General features: G+C 43.4%; 1 protein-coding gene across 1 annotated transcript; it reads left to right on the forward strand.

Annotated features, from left to right (window-relative positions):
- Positions 1-299: 299 nt before the first annotated feature.
- daw1 (dynein assembly factor with WDR repeat domains 1) lies at positions 300-9701 on the forward strand (the record flags this gene model as incomplete). The annotated part of the gene is made up of 13 exons (XM_079732283.1): positions 300-339; positions 869-941; positions 1052-1196; positions 1926-1984; positions 2230-2352; positions 2538-2637; positions 2880-2987; positions 4004-4110; positions 4519-4621; positions 5962-6076; positions 6274-6350; positions 9196-9358; positions 9667-9701. The coding sequence occupies 13 exons, from the start codon at positions 300-302 to the stop codon at positions 9699-9701; spliced, it is 1248 nt and encodes a 415-aa protein (XP_079588409.1).
- Positions 9702-11334: the final 1633 nt, after the last annotated feature.

The following is an 11334-nucleotide window of genomic DNA, read 5'->3' on the forward strand; positions in this document are numbered from 1 at the left end:
GCACAGGTAATGCAGCTTGTCTATCTATTCAACATTGTGCTCTGCATAATTAGTGATGTGTCACTTGCTATACGTAGATTTTCTCAAAATTTCGATTTATTTTATTTAACAACAATAAATTGGTCGAAACTTTATTAAATGCATTACTCGTAAAACCATGGTCCATGTAGTCCTTTCCTATGGCAGAATGCGTCGTTGTTTAGAATTCTTGTTTCCTGTTAACCCATAGTTCAGCCGTTGTCGTAGCAACGGTTTGTTGACAGTACCAATAGGCTCCTGCTTGCTGCATCACATGCAACATGAAACTCAAACGGTTTCTTATAAGATACTATCCACCAGGTAATTCATATTTAATTATAATAATGCAATTATTTTTGATAGTGCAGAAAACATGTTCCCGGTTGTCTGAAATATTGACGAATCAGCGGTTGTGTTAACTAAACATTAAAGATAACTGTGAACAACAAAGAGTTCACGAATAACATGCTAGCTATCTAGGCGTCTGACCAGATTAAACTCTCATTTGTAGACAGTGAAAAGTAGAATGAGCTACAAAGTATGATACGAGGCATCGTTAATCTGTTACTCTGTTCATTTGTATTGTTGCTTTACTTGTTTGCTGTGTCTTTGTTCCATTATTTATGTAACAAATGCTGATGATACGATTTTCAATGGGATCTCTTCTGAAATTAACTGTAGCACATTGAAGCACATTGAGGTGCCCATTTTGTGTGAAATGTGCTATACTAAGCATAATAAAATACACACAAATTGACTTAAGTGGTTCTCAGACTCTACTTGCTGCTGACTCAGAAACAGCCATAACAGCCATACAAATTTTTCGTTGGTTATGTTTTTCTTTTGCAAGGTATCATCCTAGAGTATGAAAAAGGGGGACAGTTGAGGACCAAGTCCATTGATTTGCTGGAATTGTCTCCAGAGTGAGTGCATTATATTATGTTAATTGTCCTAGCCATGCATCACTGATACTTGTTTTTATGTATGATCGATATCTGGCAAAGGATTTGATCACTGCAATAATTCCTTGTAGTTCTGATCCAGATGAGTTGGTAGCTGAGATCAGGCAAACTGAACCACTTGTTACCGAGACCCGTGTGGAGCAGGTCAAACTGCTGATCCTCCGACTCAAGCAGAAGCTGTCCCAGAGGGAACACCAGAACGTCTATCTCTTCAAGGTAACCGGAAGCAGACCCTGTGTTTATACAACTGGACACCCAGTTTTCCTGCCATCCCTGAGTAAACCAGTTCTCTTTCTATATAAAGGAACATTTTGAGATTACATTTTCCAACCGACACAGGGTTGAGTTGGAAATTGTTGACCCATATTTGTTACGCAAGATGTCGTTCACCCTGTCCTGATTGCATTATGATACCTTGTTCCCTTATACACTCTTTGCTGAACCACTTTGATAAACACTGACAAGATGATCAAACTGCACGACCATGTTCTTAATGCATTTTCCAGTTATGCCCCCACATTAAACAATGTATTTAATCAGGATTGATTTTATAGCAAATCAGAGGAAATAGTTTGTTAGAAATACCCTTTCCCTTTGAGGGTAATATATTTCAGTAGTGTAAACAGTAGTGTTCAGTAGTGGTCTATTATCATATATTATCCATCAGTATCTTGAGTGTGGTACCTATCAAACAAATACACACTAAAATGTATTGAATGCTAACCTATAATAAGTGACTAGTCTAATGTTAATGCCTCAAAGCCCCACTAGAGAGCAGCAGCTGGTAAAAAACGGTCTTACCATGACATCAAAGTCAGAGTAATTATGCATGGGTATGAGTATGACACAGATTATAGATGGGCATTGAATTAATGCAGTTAGCTAAGTATGTTGCCTCAGAGAGTTCATATTTTTGTAATCTTCTCCTCTGTTTTTTTTCTGCAGGCCCTTCAGGCACATATATTGCCACTGACAAATGTTGCCTTCAATAAATCAGGTTCGAGGTGAGTTTATCTATAACACCCGGTGGACTGCTCTGGGTTTCAGAAAACCCCAGGCAGTTTATATAGTTGTTGGGTGCTCTAAGATAAACAGTACTTTCTCTCCCCCTGTCTCTCTATCTCTAACTCGTTCTTTCTCTTACCCTTCTACCTTCCTCTCACTTACCCCCCCCCCCCCCCCCCCGCCTCTCTCTCTCTCCCCCTCTTTCTCTCACTTTCTCTCTCTCTGTGTCTCTCCGCCACTGCAGTTTCATAACTGGGAGCTATGACAGGACATGCAGAATATGGGATACCGCGTCGGGTGCCGAGCTGCACACACTGGAGGGACACAGGAATGTTGTCTATGCTATTGCATTCAACAATCCCTATGGGTAAAGAAACAGTGGTGTAAATTCCCATAGAGGCCATCTAGGTTCTAAATCACGATGGAACCACGATGGCCACAGGGTGAATAAGGCCCATGGACTAGCACATACCTGTTTGGTGTACTGGGGGATTATGGAAAATCACATTCTATTCTAAGTTAATCACAACATCTCTTCTCTTTCCTCTCCAGGGACAAGGTGGCCACCGGCTCCTTTGATAAGACCTGCAAACTGTGGAGCTCAGAAACTGGGAAATGTTTGCATACCTTTCGTGGACACATGGCTGAGATAGTATGTGGGCCCTCTTGGTGATTAGTTAATTCTTTGATTGATTAATGCTCCCCGAAGGTGCTTGCTAAAATCCAACTGGAATAATTGAATAACAACAACTATGGTCTTATTCACATACAGTAGGAAAATACAGAGGGGTGGGTTTTGGAACAAGTGAGGCTCGTCCTGACCAGCCCTGGGTGTTGTGCCGGCAGACCAAGAAGCTACTAAGCCCTGACGGTGTTGTTGTTGTGTTGGTGTAGGTGTGCCTGGCGTTCAGCCCCCAGGGTACGCTTGTGGCCACGGGCAGCATGGACACTACCGCCAGGCTGTGGGACGTGGAGGGTGGCGAGGAGGTGGCGACTCTGACAGTGAGCTTCTGTTGTTCCTGTCTTCATGCTCACCCCAGTGTGCCGGACACGGTTGCTGCGGGCATACTTAAGACTTAACACAGCTCTCTCTCTATCTCTCTCTCTCTCTCTCTCTCTCTCTCTCTCTCTCTCTCTCTCTCTCTCTCTCTCTCTCTGTCACTGTAGTTCCATATGCAGCGCACAGATCTACTGAAGAGAGTGTTTTTTTCTCTTGAGGTCAAAAAAACCTGATCAATTGTGACCTGAAATATTTTTTACAGTTTATTTGGATAGCAGTGACCAGCAGTCAAGTTGTTTGAACACCCAGATCACGATATTAGGAAAGCACTGCACATGAAGAGGGGGGGTTGAAGACATGGTGACTTGGCCCTATCCTTAATCCTTTTGTCCACTTTGTAATTCCATTAGAAGCATCGCACTGTCCTCACATCCAGCTCTGAAAAAGTTCACAGTCATTTATTCATTCACTGGAATGACTATAATGACCGTTTACAGAGGGCTGTTCATGCAAGTGGATGAGCACCGCCTCCTGCATCTCTCTCTCTCTCTCTCTCTCTCTCTCTCTCTCTCTCTCTCTCTCTCTCTCTCTCTCTCTCTCTCTCTCTCTCTTCTCTCTCTCTCCCCCTCCATATCCCCTCACCATGGGATGGGGTCTACAGCAGTAATGTATTAATAGGGTAATGTTCACCTACTCCAGGGAACTAATGGACTCTCTATTTTCCCAATGGTGGTGCACCCTGTGATATGCTGTGGGACTGGAGCTATGTTGCAAAGACCTTGTTTCCCTGAAATTCTGCCTCTATTTGTTGCAGTTCTTTGATCTCAATATTTGTTATTTTATTATAATAAAATAGAAAAATGAAATCATCTTATTATATGTTCATAAATGATTGATAAATAACAATGGACCGATGGATATATCAAAATTAATGAATAAACAATCCATTGTAATGTTGGTCACATGTTTTTGTATTTCTTATGTTTTCTGGTTCTTGTCCTTTGTGTTGTTGATCCAGGGTCACACGGCAGAGGTTATCACCGTGTCCTTCAACACCGTGGGTGACCTGCTCCTCACCGGCTCCTTCGACCACACTGTCTCCCTATGGGAGGTGGCCTCAGGCAGGTCAGATTTCTCCACACCACACCCAGTGTGTGTGTGTGTGTGTGTGTGTGTGTGTGTGTGTGTGTGTGTGTGTGTGTGTGTGTGTGTGTGTGTGTGTGTGTGTGTGTGTGTGTGTGTGTGTGTGTGTGTGTGTGTGAGAGACAGGTCATTGGAGAAAGGCATTTGTCTGACCGTGGGGGAATGCCCTTGATTGATTTACCATACATGAATCTATTCATGTATATTATATAATTTGTCACTATCTGTATTACATAAACACAACAGTGTGTGTGTGTGTGTGTGTGTGTGTGTATATGTGTGTGTGTGTGTATATGTGTGTGTGTGTGTGTGTGCGTGTGTGCGTGCGTGCGTGTGCGTGCGTGCGTGTGTGTGTGTGTGTTTGTGCGTGAGTGTGTGTTTTGCCCTCAGACGTGTCCACACACTGATGGGCCACAGCGGTGAGATCACCAACGTCCAGCTGAACTGGGACTGCTCTCTCATCCTCTCCGGCTCCATGGATAAAACCACCAAGGTGAGCATGGAGCGCGGTGCTTGGGGCCAACAGTGGCAGCATCATGGGAAAGATAGATCCACCAAATACCAAACAAAAACGAATCTGCTCCCTGCTCCAAATTAATACTCCTTTTGTATTTTAGCATTTTACTAAATATTTTTCTCATTCATAAAACATGGCTTCACGAGCAACGTTGCAGTCCTTCACGCGCTCGCACGTCTCGACTTCCTTCACATCTCACACTCCATTTCTCCCAAGCTCTAAGCCCCCGTATTTAAACACAGGAAATTAAATCCCCAAATCTTAAGTTCCTTAATTATGCCGAGAGATGAGTCAAGCCCACAAGTGAAAAAATGATTCACACCGCTGCGTTCCTCTCGAGGGTACGTACCAAATGAGGCTACTCAAGGCAGTTAACGGCTGCGTGCTTGTGTGTGTATGTTAGTCTGTGTGTGTGTGTGTGTATGTTGGTGCTTATCGTTTCCCCCAAATGGCATGCGCTCCAAAGTGCTCGTCAGCCCAGTTTGTGCCTGCTTATGCACTGTGAAAGTGAACTGAAGTCCCTCGTTTTTTTGATTCAATGTTTGAGTTAGTGTGTAACTTAGCCATTCTTTACAGTGAAAAATCAAACAACGATACCATGGTCACCTACCTAGCAAGATTACACAAATAGCAGGAATGATTCATCTATTGTTATGCATTTCATACATACATACATACATACATACATACATACATGCATGCATGCATGCATGCATGTATGTATGTATGTATGTATGTATGTATGTATGTATGTATGTATGTAAGATTTCTTCCTTGCTGATTAATGGATTTTTTTCTTGCCCTCTTGGGGGCTTGGGTCAGGGGGGTTTAATAAATATTTGGCCTGTTAAGCCCTTTGAGACTGTAATGGTGATTGATACATCTGATACATTGATACATCTGATACATTGATACATACATACATACATACATGCATGCATGCATGCATGCATGTATGTATGTATGCATGTATGTATGTATGTATGTATGTATGTATGTATGTATGTATGTATGTATGTATGTATGTATGTATGTATGTATGTATGTATGTATGTATGTATGTATGTATGTATGTATGTCATTCATGGCACTCATTGCACTCCTGACCATCCCTGGAAAGAGGGTTCCCCCACTTGCCAAGATTTCTTCCTTGCTGATTAATGGATTTTTTTCTTGCCCTCTTGGGGGCTTGGGTCAGGGGGGTTTAATAAATATTTGGCCTGTTAAGCCCTTTGAGACTGTAATGGTGATTGAGGGCTATACACATAAAATTGAATTGAATTGAAATGATTTAATGGAATTCCGATGTTCCCTAGCTGTGGTCTGTAGAGGATGGGAAGTGTGTGACAACTCTGACTGGGCACACTGAAGAGGTGCTGGACGTGTGTTTCGACCTCACCGGGCAGCTTATTGCTACCGCCTCGGCTGACGGTAATGTTTCCACACCGAACCGTCCACCCTCAAATTATTCAGTTTCTCTTTCTATCTTGGAATAGCATTTATGTTTTTATTGTTCGGATGCGTTTTACAAATGGTTAATCAAGACTAACCAACCGTGAACCACGGTGAAACGAGATTAACCCTGTAAAACAATAAACCACCTGGCCTGTGTACTCTGTCCTGCACAGGCACAGCACGGGTTTACAACGCAGCCACATATGAGTGCCTGGTGATGTTGGAGGGCCACCAGGGAGAGATCTCTAAGGTGAGTCACTGGGCCCAAAATGGCGGCTCTGTCATGGCTGTGAATAGATATTTTATGGCAAAGATTAGGTAGAGCGGCAGTTGGCGGATCACAGAGTCCTATTTCTTGTATATAAAAATAGGCCCGTTGTTGTTGTCAAATTTAGGAAAGGTAAAATGCATGGGATTACCTGTGGGTTCAGTGGCCTGCACTGAGGGGAGACACAGGGGCAATACAAGGCTGAGAACGTGTGTCCGGCTGTGTGCTGTGGATGAGCAGTGATGCGTGTAGGTTTAAATGGGCTTGGCTTAGGGGAGGAGGTGGGGCCCTAAGTCAGGTACAGCCCTGTCAGTTGCAGTTAATAGAACCCAATTTCCACCGTCGGAGGTGGATCCAATTGTCACCGAAGGGTAATATATGTTAACATGCTGGATCGCCTGGATGGTAGTCCTTTCCCTCAGGGTGGCACTCTCATATCTTGATATTGAAATGTAAAGATATGCTTTTTCGACTTTGACGCTATATTCGGATGATTCCGGGTGATCTTTTTTAACTGGTCCAGTATTGAGCGATAACGATGCAGTCATAATACGCAAACGGGCTGCATTTTAATCCTTTTGCCTGCTGTAAAATGTACGTCTCCTAAAAGTGCCTGATTTTGCCACTGACAGGCCCAGATAGTTATAATAGCAATAAGTGTATAGACAATATTTTGGAAGGAAATAAATAAAAAATCTGTCCTTACCTTTTTGCCTGATCCGGTCTATTTGTTATTGTGTCTAACCAAGTCTCTCTCAAGGACAATTCTCGTTCTGAAATCTGGTTACTGCGTTATTGTTGGAAATTTCCATCTTTGTCCTTACAATTTCAACTCTCCTTCACCCAATTATTTCAGATAAAAATAAGCTCTGCCGTGTGGGGTACAACCAAAATATACTCTCATCTCTCCAGCTCAAAAACATCTGTCCACCTTTCTTATTCTACAACAGTGAGACTACAATATAACAAACAGATCAGATCAAGTGAAAGGTAAGAAATAAAGAAGGATACCTCTGTAGGGATCCTGTCTATAATGTAAGAATATAACCTGGGGCAAAAACAAGCACTTTTGTTGAAAAACGAACAAAAAACAAATCATTGAAAAACAGGGTCTTTTTAAAAACCTGTGGCTCTCCTTTAATGCAGCCAGGCAGCCGAGTGCTAGGCGCTCAGCAGTCGAGTGCAGCCCCCAAGGGAGGGGTCAGATGACTACATTGCCCAGGTGGTTAGTTGTTTGACCTACTGGAAGGTGTGTTTAAAGGTCAGGACTACTTCAGGGTCGGATGTAAGATATGGCTCCCCTAGAGCGTAGCCTCAAGGCATACAGGAGTCTTCTCAGGATGGGAACACGCATGTAGCGGGCATGTTTAAGGAGACACCTTAAGACGAATGACCTCATCGGTCATATTCCCCCGCTCTTCCCTGGAGCGTCTTTGAATTCAGAGCAGGTAATGTTCCACTGGAGCTGCTCCAGGACATTCATCATCATGGACCCCAAAGAGCTGGCCTATTGCGTGGTGGGTGGCTGTACATGGGTCCTTCATGGTTGCTGTGGAGGGATAGCGGGTTTGGCTACTGGGTAAGGGACCCGGGTTTGTTGATGCCCGAAGCCTAGCGTTTAGGCAGCCTTATAGAAAGATGGCTGTGCCTTAATGACATGTACCGATTATACTTTGTCCACACATCCGACCAATCCTTAACTTTGAGCTAAACGAAGATTTAAATATATTTTTAGCAATATAAATACATGTATACAATATATATAAATATATTTGGCTGATATATATGGCTGAAAGCATACAAGGTAGGAGTTTTGAAGGTAGGAGGCGGGAGTGCAGCGCCGAAGAGAAGAAAGTGTGTTTACCTGCATTGCATCCCCCCCCCCCTAATGAACAGACCTGCTTGGAGGATTATGACACTAATCTCTCCCTAACAGGACAACACTCTCCCTCCCCGCTATCACCATGCCTGTCAGTCGTTCCACTCATCGTTACTCATCCTGTTTCCTCTCTGTTCTTTTCATGCTCTTTTTCCACTTTGTATGTTACAATTTCTCGATTCCATCGTTCGTTTCCCCTCTTTTGACCCCCCCCCCGCCTGGCCTGTTTTACCCCGTCATGTTCAGGGGATTGATTAACAACGCTCGACAACAGAAATACCCCTTTGAAAACTGTGCAAATATTGTTTTGGATGAAAGGTATTACCTTTTTAATAGCTTAACGAAATCTCTTTCCGTCATTTGTGCGTTCCTTTCCTTTCCGCCATGGCTCTCACTTCCTTTTTTCTTCATTCTGTCGCTACACCCGTCCAAGCTCTCCTACTCAAATCCAAGTCTTTTATCCCCCATTTACCCAGATGATATCGGGACCTTCCCGAGGCATATTCCATCTCCTGTCCACGTAATAAAAACACACTTCTCTTTTATGGTGTTCCCTGAGCTGGCATCATTTAATCATGACTTCCTTCATCCAAGCAAAATGGGCATCTGAGGCCCTCATGCATCCAGGCTCTAACCCCTACGACATCATGCCTTCTTATTTATTTGAGTCTTCTAGTGAACAGCTTTAATCCGGGTAGAAGGCCCGATAATGTGGTGACCATTTAAAAAGTCGGCTGTAATGTAATAATCGTGTCGACAAGGTCACAGTTTTTTTTGTTCGCTTCTCTTTTTCACTTTCATTTTTCTTCTTTTTTTTTTTACACACTTCCAGACACATCTATTTTATACCTCTCTTCTCCACACTCAATCACGCTTCTCAAACACACACACCTCCGGTCTGTCCTTACGTCCTCTCTCCTCACTCACTCTGTGTGTCCCTGCTGCCAGATCAGCTTCAGCCCACAGGGCAGCCGAGTGCTGACTGCCAGCTCTGATAAAACGGCCCGTCTGTGGGACGTGGCGTCGGGACTCTGCCTGCAGGTCCTGGAGGGCCACGCTGACGAGATCTTCTCCTGCGCGTTCAACTACGAGGGCGACACCATCATTACAGGTGTGCACACGCACACACACACACTCACACACACACACACACACACACACACACTCAAACAAGCCGTCACACAAGCAGACACACATACAGGCGCACGCACGCTGAGTGAACACGCTGACAACCACGCACTGTCAAAATTGTAGCCTTGAGCCGAAAATAAAGCGCTCTGCTCATACCTGTCAGGAGCACTTAATGACAAAATTTAAAAAAAAGAACCACCCTCCACTGTGCTTCCTCTCTCCCATCCACCACTCCCCACCCCACCCTGCCCCACCTCCCCCTGTGCAACTGTCTCTGCTCCTCTGCAGGAAGTAAGGACAACTCCTGTCGGATCTGGCGCTGAGCGGCGCAGTGACTCACCGGGTCCCCCGGAGACACCGGGGGGCCATCGGCTGGAGGACCAGCCAGGTCTTTTGTTATATTTTCACTTAAAGAACCCAGAGTGCCGAGCATTCATCCCCGTGTGCCCCGGTCTCGGTGGGTCGATAATCGTCTGGAGGATGAGCCCGTTATCCCCGTGATCCCAGAGCCATTGATCCAGAAGGGGATTTGTTGTTTTTTTTACCGTGGTCCCCTTGGTCTCCGCGGCAAGGAAACATAGTGAATGTGTGGATTTTTTTTCTATCACGGAAAGAAGAACACACATCTTGATAATACCACCACTCCAACTGGAAGAAGGAAGAGAACAACTTTGTGTTTTGTCATGATTCCCGGCATGATTTGTTGGTGGAGCCTGAGCCGGAACTTGCTGTCCTCAATGTTATCCGGGTGGAAAAACACATCAGAGCCGATGAACTCATAAGGACAGTGGATGCCGTCCATGCTGTGTTGATGTGTTTCTCGGAATACTGTTATCTTTCGATGAAAACTAAGGGTAATCACAAAAAAATGACGTAGATAACAAGGTTAAAATGTATTACAAGGCGTGGTGTTGTCATGGCTCAGTTGCCATTATAAACCCATATATCTATTGATTTGCATGTGCCGTGTTCTTGTGAATTATCCATTATTATAAATTGAATCAGTATTTGTTCTACATAATTATAAAATACTAATAATCGGGTTAGGCTGATGATGACAGCTGATCAGTCCATTTCCTCTGTCAAGTCTAGTTAAGCTCTGTCAGTGTGTGCCGAATTATCTTTTCTAGTTTTATGAAGAATTACATTTATTTCAATGTCTCTGTCTTTCTTAGAAAAAGGTTTTTCAAGCAAAGGGTTCCAAAGATGTTCTTCATTTGTTTTCGAAGAAGAGTATTTTTATGTTGAGAAGGACATGACTACAACAACAATGTCTTTCACATCACATAGATTTATTGATGTCAAAAGATAAATACATTCAAATTTACAGTGACAGTTGAGTTGAGTTGTGTGTGCGCTTTCCCCCACTATCGATGATAAAACACCAGACTACTACATTTAGAGAAAGATACAGGCTATATTCACAAATAATCCAACATTGCAAACCCCACCCTCCATGTCTCTGTGACAGTAAAAACCGATGAGAGTCCAGCCCACTACCTCAAGGTGCGTATTTCAGAATCTACAGAAGGCCTATGTACAACTATCCAAAATAAACCACTCTGCGGTAACAAGAACACAAACACATGATTTACTCAGGACGGAATCTCAAGGTCACAACAGAAAAGTATTGTCCATAAACATAAACAATAGCTATATGGACGTATTCTTGACTTCTAGCAGATGTGAATCTACTGCCTCTTTTTTTACATCGACATTTCTACTTTAGAAAGAAATGGGTTTTAAAACTCGATGATGTTATGACAATACCATGTATGAATAGCAAAATAAATGGCGTTCAGAATTATATGATGTGCAAAATAATGGCCTTGGGAATATGTGAGATACAAAGCTGTTCTAAAAGGGTAAATCCTTCCCACTGAGATGATCCAAGCCTATTGACTTTCACTATGTTTGTTGTGTGTGTGTGTCTCTGTAGACCGCGAGGTGAATGCA

This window comes from Pollachius pollachius (genome assembly GCF_949987615.1).
Source record: "Pollachius pollachius genome assembly, chromosome: 3".
NCBI lineage: Eukaryota > Metazoa > Chordata > Actinopteri > Gadiformes > Gadidae > Pollachius > Pollachius pollachius.